Source organism: Leucopleurus acutus, assembly GCF_964270905.1.
Source record: "Leucopleurus acutus genome assembly, chromosome: X".
NCBI lineage: Eukaryota > Metazoa > Chordata > Mammalia > Artiodactyla > Delphinidae > Leucopleurus > Leucopleurus acutus.
This window is the reverse complement of record NC_139148.1, coordinates 3604256-3629001: the sequence shown is the minus strand read 5'-3', so window position 1 is coordinate 3629001 and position 24746 is coordinate 3604256. Positions and strand designations below refer to the sequence as shown.

Below are 24746 nucleotides of genomic sequence, written 5' to 3'. Positions count from 1 at the left end.
ACTTTGGACTGTCCCATCTTACAAGTTTGACCTAAGAAAAACAGTGGGAAACGGAGACGGTACAACCGTGCCGGGGAGAGATGCTTGTCTGTCCCCAAAAGGTTCTTTTTTCGACAAGGAGGTGATTGAGGTCAAGTCAGCAAGTATTTTTAAGTAACCCCTGTTTATTAGATTCCTAGGGCTGCTGCAACAAAGTACCAAAAATGATGTAGCTTAAAACAACAGAAGTGTATTTCACAGTTCTGGAGGCTAGAAGTCCACCATGCAGGTGTCCGCAGGGCTGAGTTCTCTCTGACACCCGTAGGGGAATGTTTCCATGCTGCTTCATAGCTCCTGCTGCTTTGCTGGCAGTGTTTGGTGTTGCCTGACTTGTAGCTGCATCTCTCCAAGCTCTGTGTCTCTCATACCGTGGCACTCTCCCAGCACATCTGTCTTTATATGGCCATCTTCTTCTTTTTTATCTTTATTGAAGTATAGTTTATTTACAATCTTGTGTTAATTTCTGCTCTACAGTGAAGTGATTCAGTTATAGACACATATACATTCTTTTTCATATTCTTTTCCATGATGGTTTGTCACGGGATATTGAGTATAGTTCCCTGTGCTGTACAGTAGGTCCTTATTGTTTATCCATCCTATGTATAGTAGTTTGCATCTGCTAATCCCAAACTCCCGATCCATCCCTCCCCCACTCCCCTCCCCCTTGGCAACTACAAGTCTGTTCTCTCTGTCTGTGACTCCGTTTCTGTTTTGCAGGTAAGTTCATTTGTGTCATATTTTAGATTGCACACATAAGTGATATCATATGGTATTTGTCTTTCTCTTTCTGACTTATTCTACCTAGTATGATAATCTCTAGTTGCATCCATGTTGCTGCAAATGGCATTATTTTGTTCTTTTTTATTTTGACCATCTTCTTATAAGGGCACCAATCATATTGGTTTAAGAGTCCATCCTGCTCCAGTATGACCTCATCTTTTTTTTTTTTTAATTTTTATTTTTTGGCCGGGCCGTGCGGCTTGCGGGATCTTAGTTCCCCAACCAGGGATCGAACCAGTGCCCCCTGCAGTGGAAGCACAGAGTCCTAACCACTGGACCACCAGGGAATTCCACTACGACTTCATCTTAACTTGACTGACTACATCTGCAATGACCCTATTTCCAATAAGATCACACTGTGAGGTCCTGGGTGTTAGGACTTCAGTGTATCTTAATTTGAGAGGGAAACAGTTCAGTGCATAACCCCTTTTAAGGGCAGGACCAATGCCCAATTGTGTCATAGAACTCAGATAGGTAATGCCTGCCCTTGCAAAGTGTTGCCTTCTTTTGAAGCAAAAACACTCACAGGAGCGTTTCCCACACCATGGCCATGCCTATCGACTACATCACCATCCAAACCCATCATTAATTCCATAACATCTAAACACAGATCGTGACTTACTTTTGTTAAAGCCACCTACTTTCTTTTTCTCTCACGTGTTTTGGGAATACATTTTATATGATTTTCTTAAATGGAAAGCTAGGATCATTCATCATCAATTTAACTGAACCATTAAAGAAAACTACAAAATCCAAATAAAGCCATTAAATTCTCATTAGCTGTGCTTGCCTGCCAAAGGCTCTGAGATGGATTTTCTCTTGTTGTTAAAAAAAAAAAAAACCAAAGAAAAATTAAAGGAAATTAATGTCATGAGATGGTAGAGAAATGCTAGCACCAAACCTGTAGGTCACCAGGACCTGTCAACGACTGAGTGAGGATTGAAAATGTTGAGTGTTCTTTCAAATGGTTTTTAAGATGTTGAGTGCTTTTTAATTTCATCACTCTGTATTCCTAAAATCACTTCGCTTACTGCCTGTGGTTCACGCCCCTCATTTGGGAAACACAGTGGTGGAGATGTCAGATAGCTTGGGCTTAATCCCTGGCCCAGTATACTCCTGTGGCCACTAGTGGTGCGTGTTTAGGATACTTTTGGATTTCATAAAGATGCTAAAGTAGCAGATGGGGAAGGAATAAGGACTTGGCTTGGAGGAGTAGCCGTCATCTGACCAGAGTCCAGGTAGAGATCTCACTGTGGGAACAGGATATCGCTAATGGACGGCCTCGGATGTCAGTCTGAAAAATCTGGATTTTATCCAAGCAGGAGCTATTTTTATTTCTGTGGTCCATGTGGAGCATAGCTGAAATCGTACTTGGGGATATTAATGCAATGAGTTTTCACAACACATTGGAAAGGTCGTTGGAATGACCCAAATCTTCTTTCTTTCTTTTTTTTTTTAATTAATTTTATTTATTTTTGGCCATGTTAGGTCTTTGTTGCTCCACGCGGGCTTTCTCTAGTTGCGGCGAGCAGGGGCTACTCTTCGTTGCAGTGCACGGGCTTCTCAGTGCGGTGGCTTCTCTTGTTGCAGAGCACGGGCTCTAGGCGCATGAGCTTTGGTAATTGTGGCACGTGGACTCAGTAGTTGTGGCTCGCGGGCTCAGTAGTTGTGGCTCACGGGTTTAGTTGCTCCGTGGCATGTGGGATCTTCCCGGACCAGGGCTCGAACCCGTGTCCCCTGCATCGGCAGGCGGATTCTTAAAGACTGCGCCACCAGGGAAACCCTCAAATCATCTTTTAAGGAAGTTACTCAGAACCTCCCCTAACCTGCAATGCAGTGTGCCATTTCAAACGTAAGTCAGGAGGATCACATTTCAGTAGCTTGTGGTTTAACAGAAAATGGGGGACTGAGCAAAGTCTAGTGATTTAGGTGTTCGCCAATAGATGATATGGCTCATGAGGTGGTTGCTAGTTATTCATTGATTGATTTTAAATAGGGTAGTGGCATGATCAGCCCTGTGTGGTGGAGGATTTCTTTGTCCCTAGGGGGCTGCCAAAGTGGTCCAGCTGAGGAGAATGAGGCAGTATGGTGCCAGTAATGGAACAGCATGGGAGTAAACCATCTCTCATGTCATTAAGGGTCTCATACCTTATTTGATGCCAGCAAGGGAAGAGCATAGGATAAACCATCCCTGATGTCACAGTGTGAGGTGAGATGCTTAACTCTGTTCTCCAGAACCCATACTCAGGCAGTGACCCACAGAATAGGATGGAATACACTTGAGTACCATCCACTGCTCCCCGTAAGCACTACAGAGACAGGAGTTTGGTTATAAGAGTATCCTATCGTACGTCTAATCACAACACATGGCTGAGAAGAAAGGATTATGTTGTGTCAGAACATGCTTTGCCGTGGTCGCTGGGTGGAACTTCACATGTGCTGCCCCTCGTAAACAGCACCCCGATGATCCTGACTATTCGTACATTTGCTGAGATGAGGTGAACACTGGGGCTTCTTTTTCTATGACCGAAGCTAACGGTTCTGACCTTACATGTAGGCTTAAGTGTAGATATATCTGGTATGCAAAGTTTTTGTTGTTGTTAAGCAGAGAAAACATAATGTGGGGATGGTGTGTGTGGTAGGCATGGAAGGAAGGAAGGAAGGATAGAAGGATGGAAGGACGTTGCTAGGAGACTGTTTCAATAATCCAGGTGAGAAGACTAACCCAACACAGCGCTGGGAAAGGACAGTGAAGCCAGGACATTAAGTATTAGGCTAGAAATAAGGCTACTTGGAGAGTTTTGATAAATGAGAAGTTATGTCTGGGAAAAATTAAAACTAATCCCAAGGTTTATGGATGATTACACAGATTTAAACTCTTTGTCACATCCAACCTCTTTGGGAATAGGTGGGAAGGCGTTGGTCCTGGCCACTCAGTAGAAATCAGGTGCCCATTGATCAAGGACCAATGCAGTTTGGGTTCTGTGTGAGGAGAGGTGGATAAAGTGGGTAGAATTAGGGTCTCTACAGAAGATATGGCTGTGAACAGTACCTTCACCATTCTGTATGGAAGGCCTCGGAGGCTCTTGGAATTCAGAGATGGGAAGGCTGTTGGCCGATAAGCCAATATATATTATGTGAGAAGAGCAACATATATATTGCAATATGTCGAAATAGAGTTGTATAGGTCGAGTGGGTGGGACGACGTATTCTTCATTGGTTTTCAGATTCCATCTCTACTTTTGATTTTGCTCATATCTTGTGATTGATTTATATTTCAGCTTTTGCTCACTCTTTGCAAAAAATCAGGAAACAGACAGGAAAGATGGGTTAGATAGAGTTGCCGTCAAAGCCTGGTTTTGAAAGTGACGTTTATTGCCCCAAAGTATTTTAAGCTCAGTGAAGGAACATCTCTACCGGTTGTATAGGACGGACTGAACACATACTTCTTGGTGCAGGGGGTAGTTTTCGTCTTAGAGGTCTAGGGACAAATGGTCAACCACGACATTGTTTTAGGGGTAAGGAAAACCTTATACCACCCAAAGGAGCATATCAGAGGGTTCACTGGTATTTTTAAAGGAATCATGTTACCCATCTCTCACAAATAAGACGAACCACAAGACCTCGGAGACGCATTTAACCCTCCACTTCTAAGATGATATCACAAACGAAATATGACAGGTGAAAATGTATGTTTAGGTGACGAGGAGTATGGATAGGTGTTGAGGTTTTTACTAGAGAAAGAAGGTGTGACTGTTTCATTCTCTCCTTAATCATTATCATCTTGAACTTTACTCATGGGAATTAGAAGACGCCATGTGCTGAAGCAAAGTCTAAACAACAAGGCAGTGGTATCCCACATAGAGATCTTACTGTCTTTGGGGTGTTTGACAAGGGGAAATGATGAGCCTTCTTAAGCGCCGTGAGTTTATCTTGGTTTAAGGCTTCTGACTGTGCATCTCCCAGAACTTTGATAGATTGTATCGGCCTACAGCATACTTACCGGATTTTCAAAATCCTCTATTCTCTGAGAACAAAATAAATGTGTTTCCTTAGCTTTCAAATGTACACCGAATTCCATAAAAAAAAATCGACAAATATCCTACATGAAAAGACACTCTCTTTCCTAGATGCCCTCTCTTCAGTAAAAGGTCAGTACAACTAAAAGACCCAATTCCGTGAAATCAGATCAATGCAAACATAGTAGGAATCCTCGCTCCCTTTCGTTGCTTTTAGAACGATAAAAATCGATGACAAATTTCTCCATGACAGATTCCAGTTAAATAGGAATTTTCCAACAATGTATTTCAGAAGACTCAAATAAAAAAACATGAGGTGCTATATTAAATCCAGCAGTTTTCGAAAACATATAAGAATATAAAAATGAATTAAAAGCAGATTATTTTAAAGTATATAAATGTTTATAAATGAACACATAAATAAGAAAGCTCATAGTATTAAGACCTATAATTTTTTATATTTTATCATCTCACTCATAAGAGCACAGCAGTTAGTGTGTACTCAGTTATGTGGTAAAATTTCTTTGTCCTGCATACCACATATATAATCATATCTACGATCATATATATACCTATGCATCTATATATATATATATATATGTCTGTGTGTGTATATAGTATGCAGTATGTACTGTTGTATACAGTCTACTTTTATACAGTATATACTGTACCCAGTGTATAATATAATGTATGCACTGTGGTATACAGTATACTTTGATACAGCATATACTATATACAGTATATAGTGTACCATATATGCTATGATATACATAGTATACTTTTATACAATGTATACTATATACAGTATACAGTGTACCATATATACTGTGGTATACAGTGGTATATATTATACACAGTGTATAGTATACTTTGATATAGCATATACTATATACAGTATATACTGTACCATGTATGCTATGATGTACACAGTATACTTTTAAACAGTATATACTATATATAATTAACAGTGTACCATATATACAGTATATTGTTATGCAGCATGCACTATATCTAGTATATTAGTGTACATGTATACTGGTATACAGTATACTTTTATGTAGCATATGCCATGTAGAATGTATAGTATTAGGTATATTCTGTGGCTGTATACAGTATGTTATTTATAGTCCTCTCTCGCTAGCAATTTGTAGGGATTCTAATTTATGCATTGCAGAGAGGGATACTATTTATTGAGCTCTTACTACATGCCAGGAATATTGTAGTTATTATTTAACCTTTCTCACTTCCTTTCCATCCCAGTATTCTTATCCACTTTATAGATGAGGAAGATGAGGCTAAGAGAGGCTTAAGGATTTGCTCAAGATTTCACAGCTTGTAAAGAGGGAGAGATGCAGAACTTCACGTATGGAAATGATTTTGACAGCCTCAGGCTGAGGGCTAAAGTCCTTCCTTTGGCAGATGCATCTGTTGGTCAAGTGCATCGTTTGCATCCTGCACACTACTTGGGAATGTCTGTAGTCTTTAGGTCTTCCAGTGGGACCTTCTGGTTCCCCAGCCTTCTGGTACATGAGCAAACAGGCAGTGGCTGAAGGCAGCTTCATAAAAGTGTTACCTGGAAAATAGAAGTTAGAGCACCTGGAGCAATAGATCTAAGGAAACTGGGTCTGCACATCATGTCTGAATGTTCAGTGTCAACTAGGTGACATTATGTCATGCATGATCTCAAATTTTCCAAACCAGTACACATTAAGATGAAACCTGTTTTACAGCTCACTTTACCAAGCCTAAAAAAAATGGAAGAAATGAGAATATGATATCTTTGCGGGGCGGGGGGAGGTTGTTTGTTACCTTAAAAGAGTTAATTGCAAAGATGTTTCAAATACCATGTTTGTGGAGAATCTTTCCATTTTGGTGACTCTCCTTCTGCCTGTGTCCATTATGTAAATCATAGGAGACTTCTTAGGTTCATAGTTGCCATGCACACTTGAAATCTATAAAAAACCCCTCAATTTCTTGCATCGTGTGGTACTTTTCCTAAAATCCTTAACTCTGCATATCTAAAAGCACCGTCTGACCAAACTTCTTAAATCAACGGAATGTTGTTTGATCTTTACGTGACTCAGTCTTCAGAAGGTTTCCAAGTACATACATATTTCTCCTTCTGAGAGAGAGCGAACAATTGATGCATAATTCTATTTATCAACATCTTGTAATTACAAAAGCCAGTTTTTATTTGATTTTTAACATACATTTTAGTTGTAACCACAGTATCTATTCATTTACCTAAGAAGCAATTCTTGAGGAAGAAAGAGAATGGCACAAATCTTGGACCATAGCCTCTAACTCAGGATTTCTCAGCCTCAATACTACTGACACCTGGGACCAGGTACTTCTCTGCTGTGGAGGGGCTGTCCTGTGCCCTGGAGCATATTTAACAGTCACCCTGGCATCTACCCATTCATGGCACCACCCTTCACTTAGGACAACCGAAAAACATCTCCAGATGTTACCAGGTGCCCTCTTGGGGGCAAATCACCCTGGTTGAGATTTCTGAATCAAAAGTAGTTAAACTTAAAAAAAAAAAAAAAAGTAGTTAAACTTGAAATGCAAGACACATTTTTGGTTTCCTTCTTTACCATGGAAGATAATTGGATGCATTTAAAAAATGCAGGAGTGTTATGAAATTGCTGTCGTACTGCCATCAGGAATTATTTTTAAAATAAAGGTAAGGGGATTTTAAAGAAAAGGCAAAATGGTAGCGCGTCGGGATTGAAACACCATGTATTTGTTGCTACTTGAGTACTTTGTGCATATCAATAAACATATGAGATTATCTGGTTGTAATTTCATTGTATTTGATTAAAATTTACTTGGGAAATGTGGAAGAGTGTGACCTTTCTCTTTTTTTCTCCCTTCTGTCCCCAGTGATCCTAATCAGCCCGTTCCTCAGGACACCAAGTTCATTCACACAAAACCCAATCGCTTTGAGGAAGTGGCCTGGTCCAAGTATAACCCCAAAGACCAGCTCTATCTGCATATTGGCTTGAAACCCAGAGTGAGGGACCATTACCGAGCCACAAAAGTGGCTTTCTGGTTGGAACTCGTGCCTCACTTGCACAACCTGAATGAGATATTCCAGTATGTGTCCACAACCACAAAGGTTCCTCCTCCGGACATGACCTCCTTTCCCTACGGAACTCGGCGATCTCCTGCCAAGATATGGCCCACGACCAAACGCCCGGCGATCACTCCCGCCAACAACCCCAAACACTCCAAGGACCCTCATAAAACGGGGCCTGAGGACACCACCGTCCTCATCGAAACCAAACGGGATTATTCCACTGAGTTGAGCGTCACCATTGCCGTGGGGGCATCCTTACTCTTCCTTAACATCTTGGCGTTCGCAGCGCTGTACTATAAGAAGGACAAGAGGCGCCATGAGACACACAGGCGCCCCAGTCCCCAGAGAAATACCACAAATGACATCGCTCACATCCAGAACGAAGAGATCATGTCCCTGCAGATGAAACAGCTGGAGCATGATCACGAGTGTGAGTCCCTGCAGGCTCACGACACGCTGAGGCTCACCTGCCCTCCAGACTACACCCTCACGCTGCGCAGGTCCCCCGATGACATCCCACTTATGACACCAAATACCATCACTATGATTCCCAACACACTGACGGGGATGCAGCCTTTGCACACGTTCAATACCTTCAGTGGAGGACAAAACAGTACAAATTTACCCCACGGGCATTCAACCACTAGAGTATAGCTTTGCCGTCTTCTTCCCCTCCCTTTGCGCCTCCCCTCAGCCACATCGAAGAGAGAAAGAAAGAAGCAACATCTCCAAACAGGGAATGTTTGGCTTAAGACAAAACAAAAAGCAAAAGGGCAGCCACTGTGTCCTTGCAGACCCTTTCCATTGGCATTTCCCAGTACAATGAGATCAACTTCTGACCCTACGAAATGTGAAACGTATACATTGCTGTTACAATACTGCTTTAAGATCTCCACCATCCGGCAAACTTTAGTGCAACTAGGACATCGAAGTTTCAAGGACCTGGATGTTTCCAGTGTGACCACAGAAGCTGAAACTTCTGAAACTCGGCCGAGGACACTTTTTTTTTTTTTAATTACAATTGAAATAAATAAATAAAAGTTCTTTTTGTGCCATACGACAGATGGCTCTACTTAAGTGAAGAAAGAATCTATGGGCTTTTACCCAGCATATGGAGGTGTAATCCAGAGAGAAGGAAAAGTAGAATTTTATTATTAAAATAAAAGAACTGACTATGCAGTTACGTACGTAGAGTTCTGTGCAAAGAGATGTTTTGCCAGCCTGAACTCTATTTAAGAAACTTTGTAAAAATAAAAATAAAAAAATGTATATAGCCGTGCGTTTAAACAAACACACACCGAGAGAAAAACAGAAACAAAAACAACAACAAAAAAAGCTTTTATTGGTGTTTTCAGTTTGAAAGAGCTTTTAGCAAGATTGTGCTTTCCATTGTGGTCTGTATGTATATAAATCGATATATACATTAGTCATATCACCTCTGTCTCCTCCAGGACAAAGGAGGATTTTCTTCTTAATTCCTTGTGGCCAACAGACATGGGGTTTTCTAACGTGTTTCATTTGTAGGAGGATGTGATTGTCACACAGCGGACCTAGACCGTCTGTTCGACTAGGCTCTCTCTCCCCTTCTTGGGCTGGAAAGTGCATGCGACAGCATTCTTAGGAGACCGTTATTTTTAGGAAAACTTTTATTTTTGTGTGTTAAGGCTTCATGAAGTTGCAACCCCAGGATGGATCCCCAGCGTGGAGCCTATTTAAAGCTTGTTGAATTAGAAACACGCACGCACATGCAGAGTGACCGCGGGGGAGAAACAGAATACAAGTCTCGTTCTGTAGTTCTGGTTCTTTGAATCTGTTGAGGAAGAGTTGCTTCCCATCCCAGGGTCCTGCCAAAAAGGAAAAGAAAGCTTGTCTTTGGTAGGGCCAAGCTCTGCTGAGTCAATACAGCTCTGTACTCCCCAGCAGCTGCAGAAGGGTTTGGCTGATGAAATACCTGCTCAGCTTAGCTAATCAGATTGAAAGAGGGCATGTGTCTTTCCTTTCTGTTTAAGCAGTAAGTCCCTTATTTATCAGTAAGCAGGGCTTTTTATTTTTTATATCATTTATGGGATAAAACATATGCTTGTCTGAAACTATTACCATTTGTGGATTTGTGTATCAGTCACTGATCCAGGAGTAATACAGAGAGAAAACAAACAAAAGGATAGAACATTCAAAGTGCTTTGCATGGGTTTTCCGGGAAGTTAGGATGGCTTCCCTGTCAAGATGACACACAGAAATATTCAGTCATTTTAAATTGGCGAGACAGGGATGAGAAGTTTGTCCCTCTGACACTTTGTCATTTTCTCATCGTCCTTTTGATTTTCCTTAAGGAATCTTTTGCAAGTGTCCTAAAGTGGAAGGAAAAAAAATAGTAACCATGGTGACTTTATGTTTTGTCTTTCAAAAGTTATTGCGACACCAGGAAATAGTAGCCAAAGATATTTGAAGATGTCTCTGGGCATGGTTCTCATGGAAACCCAGCACTATATGTCTTTGCCAAGGTGGACATTCTCCACAAAGATAGTCCAAATTCCTTGTCTCTTTGTATAATCTTTAATTATTGAACCCCTGAACTAAAACTGTAGCAATGTCTATCAAAGTGTTTGAAAATGGCCCCCCCCTAGAAAAAGAGAGTTCTTTTAAGAATGCATACAGATCGTCCAATAAATTCTGTTGTTCATCTTGGTTTAAATTTAAGAGTGATTCTCTGTGTATACATATGTGAACTATAACCCCAACTTCGCAAAGAGTGAAACATCACTCCTGCAGCTAGAGGTGTCATGGGTACGATTTTTGTTCATCATTTTTGAAAGCTATTGTCAGGCCATTTCTGCAAGCTGTGTATTACCCCAGCTAAGCTACGACGAATAGGCTCTCCAGGAAACTACAAAGGACGTGATGCTTGGCACCAATGTGGGTCCGGTATGTTTGTAATGTGAATTCCAGTATTTGTTGAGTATTTCCAATTGTCTTCTGCTAGCAATATGCACAGTAATGTATCAGGCTTGTGACATTTGGATAAGGAAAAAAAAAAAAAAGAGTTCTTGTTAAGTGAATAACTTTAGCTTTTACAAAGGATTATGATCAAAAGCAATTTAATACACCTTAAATGATATTTCTACATGGAAGGAAGTTATAGAATCTTCATAGAGTTCTATGAGAATAAAATGTACTTGCTATCTATAAAAAAGAGGAAAAAAAAAGAAAAAAAAGACATAAGTTAGAAAAAAACTTTCCTAGGCTTTTATTCTTGACCTTCACTGGCACGCAGGGTTTAATGGTTTCTTGGATTATTATTTTGCGATTTTGTTTTTGATTTTGCCTTAAGTAATGATAGAAGATATATATGGCTGGACACATATGTATAAACTTTTCAGCAGCATTTTTAATAATAAAATATCACAGTATTTTCTAATGCTTTGTGCAAATAATTACGCGTCCATTCTTTTTTTGTAGGTGGCCTATCATATTTATTTATTTTTCCTTCTTTAGATGTCTTTTTCACTTTAAAAACTAAGCGATACCTCTGACGTAGGTGATAAACGGCACACTCGGTTGGTAATAGATCAGTTTCTTGTGGTTCATCCTCATGAACAGGTTTTGTGTCCCCGCTAGGGATTTTCTTCTGGCCTGACATTGGAGAAAGGCACTGTGGTTGGTGAAACTCATAACAAGAGGATGTTTCCTGAAATGGAACACTTGGGTTTATTAAGTTCACCCCTGCTGCTTCTTATGTTGCTGGGTTTTGAGTTGTGTTTGTTGTCATGCCTTAAATCTTTCTAGTAGCCTTATTTGAGTAAATCTCTGACAGCAAGAAATTCATTTGAATACAACTGGAGAGGCAGAAGATGACTACCATACTGATGCGACCTAACTTGTCCAGTCCTCACATGCACCTGGTCATTCCTTATCTTAACAGTCACGATAGCCCTAAGGGGCAGGCACCTGTATTACTTCTATTTTAGAACTGAAGATGTTGAGAATCAGAAACATTAAGCTACAAGGCAGCAGCAGAACTCAGATTCAAAGGAAGATCGTGTGTTCAGAGCCCAAACTCTTCACCAGTGAAGGATGCAGCAAAAATTTCTAACTCAAGTTCATGAATGTCATGATAATATTAGCTAATTATCAGGTAAAGGAAAACAGCAAAGACTGTGACTGCTGTATTCGAACTCTGATTTTTTTTTTACATGTTGGGCTCAGGTCGTTTGCTAAATGTGACGTACACAGGATATATATATACACACATATATACACATATACATACACATTTATATATTACAAACAAATAAATATTTTAATATATTGTGTATTTATAATTGAATTTTAATAAACAAATATATTTATAAAGTATAATTATATTTTTATATTTATATACATATATAATAGCTATACTATATGAAACCTATACATTTGTATATAAAATATATATCATACCATATGTGTGATATAATATATAATATATATTTTATATATTTAAAACATACATTTCATAGTACACATATATTGCAGATATGTATATATATCATGTTATATATACGTATTATAATTCTAGTGTATACGAGTTATATTATCTAATACAAAATATGTGTTTACATATAAGTAAATAAGTATTTTATAAATATGTAAATAATATTTCATGAATACGTAAACATATGTCATATCTATTTAATGGAAAAGCCATTTTCGTGGATTTAAAATTAGATCTCTAGCCAATTTTTGAAATAGGGGAGTCATTCCTTTTTTCACCATTTGATGCATTCTGAATGGCCATTCTGAATAACTCAACGAATGGTAAAAATGTATGCATTCATTCATTCATCTGTTCTTTCTGCAAATGTTTACCAAGCTTCTCCATCACCCCAGCTCTGTGCTGGGGCTTCTGTTAAAAATGAAAGAAGCAGCTCTCTCCATCCTAGGACTCCAAGCGGAGAGCAGGGAAGTACAGCCAGGAAGCAGCAGGAGGTGCTGGAGATGGTACCCAGGGTGCCAGTGGGAGTCTAGACACAGACCCTTAACCTCGTCTGCAAGGGGTGGGCAGTGCTCTGTAGGAAGCTACCCCAAACCACATCCCTCCAAGTATGTGGGCATCCACGCAGACAAACCAATGATGGTGGATGCTTCGGGAGGGCAGAACTCACGCCCTCAAAGTGAGAAGACTCGGCAACTTTGGGGAACCATGGCTTTTTTCTGTCCTAGCTGAAAAATAGAAGGTGTCACCGGGAAAGGTGTGGGGAAGGAGGGGAGTAGCATCCAGCTGATAACCTGCCTCAAGTCACAAGGCATGCCGTGTGCACCTTGTCCTGAATTCAAGCAGCAGACGGTAAAAGATGGCGCAAAAGTGGTGTGAGCATATTTGCGTTTTTCTGTTTGTTTGTTTTTTGCGGTACGCGGGCCTCTCACTGTTGCGGTCTCTCCCGTTGCGGAGCACAGGTTCCGGACGCGCAGGCTCAGCGGCCATGGCTCACGGGCCCAGCCGCTCCGCGGCATGTGGGATCTTCCCGGACCGGGGCACGAACCCGTGTCCCCTGCATCGGCAGGCGGACTCTCAACCCCTGCGCCACCAGGGAAGCCCATATTTGCGATTTTTATCAGTGCTTCTCAAACGTTGTTCCAAGGATGTGCTGACATCAGGCTACAGGGCGGGTTCTGATCCATCAGGGATTGCGTGGGCTGGAGTCTCTGCATCTCCAACAAGCCTGCAAAATGATGCCGGTGTTTCTGGTTCCCAATTATCCCCAACTCTTTTGGGGAGCAAGATTCGAGAGTGTTCCCTCCAGAAGCAGTTGTGGGGACGGTGTGAATGTGGTGGGATGGCGCTGGGTGCAGTGAAAGCAGCTGAGTAAGCAGATAGAGCAGCCTGTTTGATAAATTAATTACTATCATCCTGTCAGGGGAGGTGGGGACACAATAGGAATGATAAACCCAAAAAACAGATAGATAGGTAGATAGGTAGATAGATAGATAGATAGATAGATAGATAGATAGATAGATTGAATAGATGATTGATGGACAGATATAAAGGATGAACAGTTGGATGAATGGATGAATACAGATACATAGATTGTAGATAGATAAACAGATATATGAATGCTAGATGGATAATGATTTATTAATATAGAGACAGATATGGATGGATGGATACATAACACACAGATAGTTGGTAGAGATGATAGATGTGAGTAGGTAGGTGGGTAGATATAAATAGATGATAGTTGAGATAGATGATAGGTAGATGGATAGATAGATGGAAAGAAAGAAGGAGGGAGGGATGGAAGGGAAGGAAGGAAGAGAGAGGAAGAAAGATGGGATAGGTAGGTAGGTAGGTAGGTAGGTAGATAGATAGATAGATAGATAGATAGATAGATAGATAGATGGATGGATGGATGGATGGATGGATGGATGGATAGATGGATGGATGGATAGATAGATGGAATAGTTTTAGAGTTGCATGTTCCAGAAGTGATAAAGCACCACGATCAGAGATGACCAAGCCCATCTTGGTGGAGTTGAGTAACTTACACGCAAGGATGGTGAGTCATCTGGGTCATTTTTCGTGGTTGCACACTGTCCTTGTTTCCATCTTTTCCCCACATGCTTGCGGACGACTTTTATCTCCTGGTACCTCAAATTATTTTTATGCAGTGGGGCCCACCCCACTTAGGCATTATCAGGCTAGTCACTAACAGTCAGATGGCAGAGGTGTTTTTTCTTTCCCACAACTTCCTCCAAATGTATTCATCACCTCCCCTTTTCTGGGCTGCCTGATTAGAAAAAAAATAAAAAATTAGATTCTGCTAAGGGAGGAAAGTGGTACTTTCTCTGCAGGTTCTTATTACCTTATTTAAAGAAATGGATGTATAGGGGCTCCCCTGGTAGCGCAGCGGTTAAGAATCCACCTGCCAATGCAGGGAACACGGGTTCGAGCCCTGGTCTGGCAAGATCCCACGTGCCGCGGAGCAACTAAGCCCATGTGCCGCAACTACTGAGGCTACGCTCTAGAGCCCACGAGCCACAACTGCTGAGCCCATATGCCACAACTACTGAAGCCCGCGCGCCTAGAGCCCATGCTCCACAACGAAGAGCAGCCCCCGCTCGCCGCAACTAGAGAAACCCCGCATGCAGCAACGAAGACCCAACGCAGCCAAAACTAAATAAGTAAAATAAATAAATTTTTAAAAAAGAAATGGATATATAGAGAACGGTCTTTTACATGTCTACCTTTCTATAAGGTGACTGTCAGCGCAAATACTTGCAAAACCTACAAATAACTGTGTTTTCTCAAGGCAAGAGTTTTAGGGAAAACGGGAGATTGAGGGCTCTTCCACATTTAGCTGAAAGGGACGTCTTCAGACTAGTTCCTAAGGTCATCAGCTTCTAATAGGATGGGACTGAGAGCTGCTGGAAACAGGAGAATGTCCACGGGGTTCAGCTGGGAGAAGCCCAGAAAGGAAAATTATCCTAAGCGCTTCGTCCCAGGGACCAGTAGAGAACTGTGCACTTGGGTGTTTCCACTGATGTAGGAGGGAAATGGGGAGATGAATTTCTGGAGCCCCGAAATACAGCCCTAAAAAATGTCCCATAAAACTGGGAATTTAGATGGTGCCTCATTCCAAATATTAGAAGCATTATTACGCTTCAGTGGTAACGTCTGTCAAATCTTTACGATTTGTTTATGAACACAGCTTGAAAACAGATATCTCAAGGCATTCCGTATTATTGAATTTTAGGTATTGTCAGGGTTTATCCTAGGGGTTGTTTAGGTATTATTTTAGCTGTTACATAGACAATGTTGAAATTACTTTTTCCAAATTATAATGACAGCCAGAATATTTAACACTTCCGGAGGATATGCACCACTTACAGAGAAACTCTTACAGCAAAAGTGCTTGGAGATGTTTTAAATTATCGGGTCAACGGTTTAAAGAGCAACTACGGGCGGACCTCATTTTATTGCACAAATTGAGGGTTTGCGGCGACCCTGCCTGTCACCGCCTGTAAGTCTAGAGACGGTCTGTAGCTCTATCAGTGTTGTTCTTCCAACTGCATTTGCCCACTTGGCGTCTGTGTCACATTTTGATAACTCTCGAAATATTTCAAACGTCTTCATTATTATATTTGTGATGGTGTCTGTGATCAGCGATCTTTGGTGTTACTGCTATGACTTGCTGAAGGCTCAGAGGATGGTGAGAAGTTTTTAGCAATATTTTAAATTTAAGGCCTGTGTGTGTGTATATATATATATATATATTTTTAGACGTAATGCTATTGCACACTGAATAGGCTACAGTATAGTGTAAACATCACTTTTACATGCACTGGGAAACCCAGAAAAACTCTTGTAACTCGCTTTATTTTGATACTTGCCTTATTGCGGTGGTCTTGGACCCTATCCACAGTATCTTCAAGACCTACCCATACTTGTTTTGAATTTTAAAACTCTCAAATGATAATCAAAACGTGCTGTTCTAAGTAAGTTAGATGTACTAAGTCGCTTCATCTTTATACCACCCTCCTAGAGTAGAGGCTTTCATGTTACCAAAGGGAGCAGTGAAACCCAGGAGGTTCAAAGACTTCCTCAAAGTCGCAGTAAGGAAATAAAATAACCAGGGTCTGACACCAGGTAGTTTTGCTCTGTTCCTCGTCAGTACAGAAAAAGATAGGTCCCCTGTAGGGATTCTGAAAAATCTAAAAGAAGGAAAAAAAAAAAATCACTCTCATCTTTCTATGCCTCGAGAAAACTGATAGCCTTGAATTTTAAAATGCTTTTAAGGTACACCTACGGTCGCACACCCACCCCACCGATCACCCACACTGGTACACACGCACTCTGGGCACCTTCAGTGCGCTGATCGAATTTTCTAGAACGTTGGTTGATTTAAAAGCACAATTTATCAATTTCACCTACTGTTTTAGTTACGATTTGGGGTCGTTAAACATTTGGAATCTCATTTTTGCTGAAATAACATTTTAAATCGCCAGCGGTGCCTGCCTCTCACCTCAGTGGGTAAATATAGAACGTGAAACTCGGCATAGGAAGGTCAGAAAATCTAAGGAGATAGAGTTACATGGGGAAACATTGTAAATAATTTATAACATAGGAGAGGAAGGCGTGCTGGCTGCAACATGTTGGCCAAATGCCTTATAAAACCAGCTTTGGGACTACGCTGGTGGCGTGGTGGTTGAGAGTCCGCCTGCCGATGCAGGGGACGCGGGTTCGTGCCCCGGTCCGTGAAGATCCCACATGCCGCGGAGCGGCTGGGCCCGTGAGCCATGGCCGCTGAGCCTGCGCATCGGAGCCTGTGCTCCGCAACGGGAGGGGCCACAGCAGTGAGGGGCCCGCGTACCGCAAAAAAACAAACAAACAAACAAAAAAAAACAGCTTTGGAAAGATGTGAAAGCAGGGAGAAACCTGTTCACAGCCCAAGACGTTCGTGGGCCGGCCACCTGCCCATGTGGCCTCAGCACGTGCTTTGTGAAGTGTCTGTTATAATAACCTCGTGAGTCCCAATGCACTGACCCATCCACATGGGATCGCAGGAGGAACCCATTTCCCCAGACTTACACAGTGTCAGAAACCTTCGTTATCTGATGCGGCTGCAGTCTCCAGTCCCATGGTTCTGTTGCAAAACTCCTTCTGTGGTCCTCACATCTTTGGAAGAGCATGCAGACCCCAAGTGAGACCAGACCCCAGGTTCTGTAAAAATCAAACAAACAAACGCACAAAAACCCTACTTTCGTTTAATGTCATTTAGGAAGTGTAATGCCACCTTTAACATCTCTCCTCTATTTTTATGCAGTGTTTCTCCCACCCTACATCTGCAACTCATGTTTCTATGAGCTGTCATGTTTCTAATAGAAAAAGAATTTAACAGGACCTATGGTCACCTTTGACAACCTTGAGCCCCATTTTTATTATAGACCTAAATGCTACCCATCAAATAACAAGATTTCACCCTGTTTTTCCAAATTGCTTTTCGATCACGTTTAAATGTATTCTACATACCGGCAGAAATAAGGCACACACTGACGTTTTAGGATGTGTCTCTTTGTCAGTTTGGGGGCTTCTATAAAATATTATGTAATGTGGAGAGCTGAAGTTCTATCTTTTGAATTAATTTTCAGGGTGACCAGGGAAAATAACAATTTATATCATGTCTGCAAAGATTATATGCAAAAGTATGTGAGCATTGACTGATCTGCGGGTGCTAGCAAAACACATGAAAATTCCCTTTATAAAAAAATGTGGCAGATGACAGTTATTGTTCAAAATAGTCCCCGGAAATATTATTCCAGTATTTGGCTAGTGAGAGAAATGGACAATTTTGACTCCTCTGATGTTGAAGAAATGGTGTGCAACTTCAAAATTATGCCATCTTTATGGGTGTTTAGTGTCCGCAATCAGAGGAAATGTCACCTTCAGCTGTGGGGCATGAAAATCAAATGTTGCATGTACCTTTCTCGTCATAGGAGCTTTGAGCTCCTAGATTTATAGCAAAAATAATTTAGTAGAAAGAGTGTCCACTTGGGGGCCAAGATTCCTAAAATGGATGGTTTCTTCTCTATACAAAAAAGTCATGGGGTACCTTATATATCTGTTTAGCATCTTTATTGGAGTATAACTGCTTTACAATGGCGTGTTAGTTTCTGCTTTATAACAAAGTGAATCAGCTGTACATATACATATGTCCCCATATCCCCTCCCTCTTGCGTCTCCCTCCCACCCTCCCTGTCCCACCCCTCCAGGCGGTCACAGAGCACCGAGCTGATCTCCCTGTGCTGTGCGGCTGCTTCCCACTAGCTAGCTATTCTACATTTGGGGTACCCTATATTTAATTCTTTCATTTACCATAATATGCTTTATTGCTCACTTACATTGAGAGAAATGTTGGAACCATATAACGCAATATTTCTATGAAGAAGCACCAGAAATTGACTTTCATTGTATTTCATAATATACCATATGATTAATATAAAGACCACAGTAATCCTGTAGCAAATAGTGTATGATTTGAGCTGTGCTACCTTTCTTCATCCTAGATGGGCGGACCCCTTACTGAATTCCCTACAGTTACATGCTATATCAACTGTCTTGAATTCAGTATAATTTAGGACAGCAGTTCAATTTCATGCATGTTTTAAGTTACTTCTCTTATTTCCTTTAATAGAGAGGCAGATCAGGCACTGTGTGTGGGGGGGGGCAGGGTGCTTGTTTTCTCAGCTTTAATGACTATAAAATGTTAATTTCTTTACCCCCGTTTCCTCTCCCTTCATTGGCATAGCCTGTGAATTTCTCAGTAAGAAAATGTTAATTTCTTTACCCCCATTTCCTCTCCCTTCGTTGGTATAGCCTGTGAATGTCTCAGTAAGAAAAGCTCAACGTCTCCGTTACAAAATAAGAATGATTAATAATAACAGCAAAGATGATGACCAGATCACAGAGAGCCTCTCACAAGAAGGACATAAACGGAACACAGAGTGGGCGTGTTTGAAATACAGGAAGGCAAAGAGATTCAGCCATGTTACATTAGGACCATTGCCAGCTCAAGCCAGTGCAAGATGTGGTAGAAAACTGGTCACCCAGGGAGGAAAAGCTGGGGCAAAGCAGAGAGAGAAGATTCTGAAGAGAGCATTTCTGATTGAAATGTCCTCTTCAGCTGCAGTTTGCGTATCTATGACAACCCTAATCGGACGGGTCTCTTTTCCTTGTAATAATGTCACAAACCAAAGATACACCATCCTTATACAGACAAAAATTCTTTGTTTTTGATGTTCATAGATTTCCCAACTCCTCCCTTACCTGTAGACTTTATCCCTGTTGCATGATGTTTAAGCACTTTATTAAGGATATCATGAGTTCCGATGATGGATATCTAAGAGAGGAATTCAGAAATAAGTGGATAACAGTGGTCCTTTGTCTTTTCAATGAATGTGGCACTCTTTCTTTTGAATATCTTAAGGGGATTTTTTTCTCACTGAATATTCTAGTTCCACAAAACCCAAACCTATATTTCTAGTCTCTGTGCTTTCCAGCATTTTTTTCCGTCGTGCAAGACATCCTATTTGGGTAGTATCTTCCTTTTTATTTTCTTTTGCGCCATAACAGGATCGCCTCCGAAGGGAGTTTTCCAGGAGGCGTACTTGTAAATTTGTCGTGAACCCTATTCTGTGTTAGCCTAAAATTTTAATGATGGCTGCATCAGACCAATGGTGCATCAAAGTGACACGGAAGCAAGGTGGCTCCTGCCTGCAGTTTCCAATAGCAAGTCCAGCTTGGAGTGGCAAGGCTGCTTCTCCCAGCCAGGTGAATCAGATTGGAAAGGACCCTTAATTTATAGAAAAGGACGTCTGTCAACAGCACTGTGAAAAGAAGTGTGTCCAAGAGACAATCGAATGCATTTTGTGACCTGAACGGACCCCTCTTGGATTTTAATTTTCAAAAACCACGTATTTGTGGCTAGCCTATTGCAAAGAAGATATAGTACCAAGGGTCAGGTGTTGAAATAATATAAGTTTCTCCGTACAATATATGCAGAATGTCTCTTTCAGTGATGCCCCTTTTCATTCTAAAGCCAGCTGCTAGCCTGTCTCCTTTGCAGAGATGGTGAGGACAGTATGATCTCTAATGAGCCAACCAGGGAAAAAAAGAGAGAAAAATGTAGTTCACTGCAGCCTCTTATTGACGCCGTAGTTAGCATCAAGCTATTGGTGGAAACTACTTTCCAGCCTGAGATGAGCCCAAAGGTTGCGCTCATCTTCGTGGGAACAGATGATGATGCCAACAGTGGTCTCATCTGAGTTTCTTAAGATATGTGTGCAGAGAAGTCAGTGGCCAGGCACATTCTTGCAGAATCGCAAATAAAGGAAGCAATTTGAGGACTTTTTTTTCCTTTTTTTTTTCCCTTTTTTTTATTGAAGTATACCTGTTTTACCATATTGCGCCAACCTCTGCTGCACAGCAGAGTGACTCAGTTATACACATAGAGACATTCTTGTTTTATATTCTTTTCCATTATAGTTTATCACAGGATATGGAATGTAGTTCCCTGTGCTCTATAGCAGGACCTTGTTGTTTATCCATTCTAGATGTAATAGTTGGCATCTACTAACCCCGAACTCCCAATCCACCCCTCTCCCTACCCCCTGTCCCCTTTGGCAACCACAAGTCTGTTCTCTATGTGAGAACATACATTTTTTTTTTTTAATTTTCAGTGAATGATCACAGGAGATGCATTGATGAGTAAAATAAAACCCATCTTCCTGTATAAACAATCTGCATTCAACCTTCCAAGGGAAAGATGTGGCGCTTTCTGCTAAGGAATCCTGTTACGTTAACCTGCAAGGCATGCGTCAAAATAATAGGGAGGCACCCAGGAGCCAGGGACCAAAATCAGAGGGGCTAGAGCTTTGTCCTTCACTGGCCAAGTGAAGGTCAAGCGACCTTAGACAGGTTACTTAATTTCTATGTGTTTATCTGCTACAAAGGGACAGGGTTTGCACCTCAGGGTCCAGCTAAAGATAAAACAAGATGGCAGATTTGAGAATTCGTTATAAATGCGTACAAATCTCAAAGGGTCCTGGGTAATCTAATTCTCTTTCAAGTTTGTTCCCAGGCAATAGTTGGAGAAAGATGCCACTCTGTCCTGCTGACTTCTAGGAACTCTGCTTAACAACCTGGCATCATTCGTGTTTTGTTTTCTCTTTATCCATCTGGCATCTTTACAGCTCAGACACAACTAGGTCCTGGGGGGATACATGAGAAAGAAAAGGACATGCTTTGTTTCTCTCTTAGGAGACGGCACAGACACAGCATAAGGAGAAAGAGAATATTTTGAAAATGATACTCAACTGGTATTTACGGGAGGAGAGAAAATGAAGAGAAAGGTGCATTTAGTAGGCGGGGTGTGTCTCAGACATGATGCTTCTGATCTTAAAGGAAGCAGATGTGAATGGTAAAAATAAAGCACTCAGGTGGCGCAGTGGTTGAGAGTCCGCCTGCCGATGCAGGGGACGCGGGTTCGTGCCCCGGTCCGGGAGGATCCCACGTGCCGCGGAGCGGCTGGGCCCGTGGGCCATGGCCGCTGAGCCTGCGCGTCCGGGGCCTGTTGCTCCGCGATGGGGGAGGCCACAGCAGTGAGGGGCCCGCGTACCGCAAAAAAAAAAAAAAAAAAAAAGCACTCACGTGTCCTCCCATGGTTATCACACATCTATACACACACACTATGTTAGGATGTGTAAATGCTAATAATCTCTTTGGTGTGTGAGGAGTGGTTAAAGAGAAGGGATGACGTTGACCTTGGCAATTTTCCAAGATTTTTACGGGACAAAAAGTTATTGGAAAATTTTCCTCATGTTTCTTGATCAGTAGGAAGTCTTAATATATATCCATGTGTAGTAGTAAGTATAATATGTATGATACACTTATAATTTATATACGCACCTTCACTTCTTTCATCAAGAGACTTTTGTGAGACATTATAAAAGATATGTATATATGCACATATATAGGTGTATATATTCTAGTATTATACTAGCTATTAAAAAATATATATAATTTTATTATCTGTGATGCTATATATATAAAATACAAAAATACTATATATCTAATACAAAAATATATATAATATATACTATGTGCATATATAATATATCCTATATATAAAGATGTAGTATATAATAAATATTATATGTATTACATACATATGTGCAGTACATATATATACACACTCAACTGTTGGTGGGGAAAAAATGTCTATAGGGCATAGAAACGTTTTTTTCACTTTTATTGGGGTATAGTTGATTCAACCTTTTCTTTTGAAACACACCAATTATATACTTTTTCAGATTTACTCTTATAAATGCTCCGTCCAATACTTGAACATAAATCTTTACTTGGTCTAGCTGATGAATGATCTTTAGATAAACACTGTCTGTATCGTTCATTTCAGCGTCATTTAAACCGGCAGTCCTAAGACAAAAGAAGATTGTTGGGACGTGAGCTTGGTCTTTTCATGTGAGCATCGTGTGGGCACTAGAGGTCTTGATAATGTCGCTATATGCCTCTGTGAAAGACAGACAGCACCAGCTTAGACGTAAGTCGACACCCAATGGGGCAAAGCCCTCATAAGCACGTTATTGTCCCAGCAACAGAAAAGCCATTACTTGCAAATGTAAAAAGGTGATAGTACCGAGGTCACTTTTCCTCAATCCAGTTGGATTGATATGTCTTTTGGAGGCCAGCTTCTGCTTCCGGCTTTAGAAAATATTTTTACTAGATTTTAAGGAGGTACTCAAACACACACACTATATGATGTAGGGCTAAGGACGTGTGTGTGTGTGTAAAATATATACGGTAGATGGTAAATATATACTATTTATGTTTGTATGTATGGAAATACGTAAATATAAATAAATGTATATTATATATTTATAAATCTAAATTTTATATCTCTATATCTATCAATATCTAATCTATCATCTATCCATCTCTATCTTATCTTTTTTGTGTGTGTGTGGTATGCGGGCCTCTCACTGTTGTGACCTCTCCCGTTGCGGAGCACAGGCTCCGGACGCGCAGGCTCAGCGGCCATGGCTCACGGGCCCAGCCGCTCCGCGGCATGTGGGATCTTCCCGGACCGGGACACGAACCCGTGTCCCCTGCATCGGCAGGCGGACTCTCAACCACTGCGCCACCAGGGAAGCCCTATCTTGTGTATCTTTATTCTCTAATAAAATCCTGTATCAATCATCTATCGATCTATCATCTACCTATCATCTTTATGTATATCTATTTGTCAGTCTATCTATCTATCCATCCATATGTTTTACTAAGCCATTAAAAGTTCTTTCTATGAAGCTGACCAGGGTCGTTTGCAAAGGTGTCACTAGAAGAACATTAGACAGGATTTTCTCATCCATTCCCTTCTCCTCTCCTTGTAACACAATATTTTGTGAGAGGCGAGAGAACTTGGTCTCAAACCACACTGGATTCCCATTCCAGTTCCCACACTGACTAGCTGTTTAACCTTGGATACCTGACATATATTCTCCATTTCTTCCTTCCTATGGTAAATCATGACATATAAATCACAGGCCTATTATAAATATCTTTAGGTTTCCTTCTTTTTCCAGTGCATGTGTAGGAACAGTATCATCAGAAAAACTATACATTTTAACAGAGAGAAAAACACAGATGAAATGAAACGTGGTCCACGAAACCACAAGAGTAGCCCAGTAGGTGGCGCCATCCGCTCTGTGTCAGGACTGACAGCAAAATCTTGAGAAAAAGTCAGGGAAGGACGGTCAATGGTGTGACATAGGCAGTGCCCTGTTGACCTGAAATGCAACCCAGGGGACCAGGCTCCCCACCAGTATTCCCAAAACCTCTGTTAAAGCACTCATCACCATCCTTCCTATGTAGTCTCATGACAGTCAAACTTATTTGAAAGAGGAAGATCCTCTGGTCTTGTAGACTCCCTTCCAGCTCAATGACCACTTTTTTCACTCAATCTCCCAGAGGAAACAGAAGCAGAATCCCAACCTAGACTTCACTATCAATCAGCAGCGAACTAGAGCTTTCGACAAGCGTCTATGAACATCTATTGAGTTAATATCCTTGGATTCACGCTACATCGTCTGAAAATTTAAAAAAAAAAAAATCTCCAAAATATTACAGTGGGAATTTGTGACATCTCAGTTGGAGAAATTTCCACTGCTTCAGATACAAATTGGAGAATTATTATTGTATTTGGTTCTTGTAAAATCGGATCTAGGAAAAGACGGTAATCATTTCAAAAGGATGGGCAGAGGAATACACACAAATATAT

At 41.0% G+C, this 24746-nt stretch overlaps 1 protein-coding gene across 2 annotated transcripts in view; it reads left to right on the top strand.

Moving 5' to 3' along the window:
- LOC309978433 (neuroligin-4, X-linked) overlaps positions 1 to 8574 on the top strand; it is a gene marked incomplete at both ends in the record, with an annotated part of 268560 nt that extends 259986 nt beyond the window's left edge. For both annotated transcript variants that reach the window (XM_082864908.1, XM_082864907.1), the window contains one exon: positions 7725 to 8574. In XM_082864908.1, coding sequence (XP_082721034.1) covers positions 7725 to 8574 — 850 coding nt within the window. The remainder of the gene's footprint in view (positions 1 to 7724) is intronic.
- Positions 8575 to 24746: the final 16172 nt, after the last annotated feature.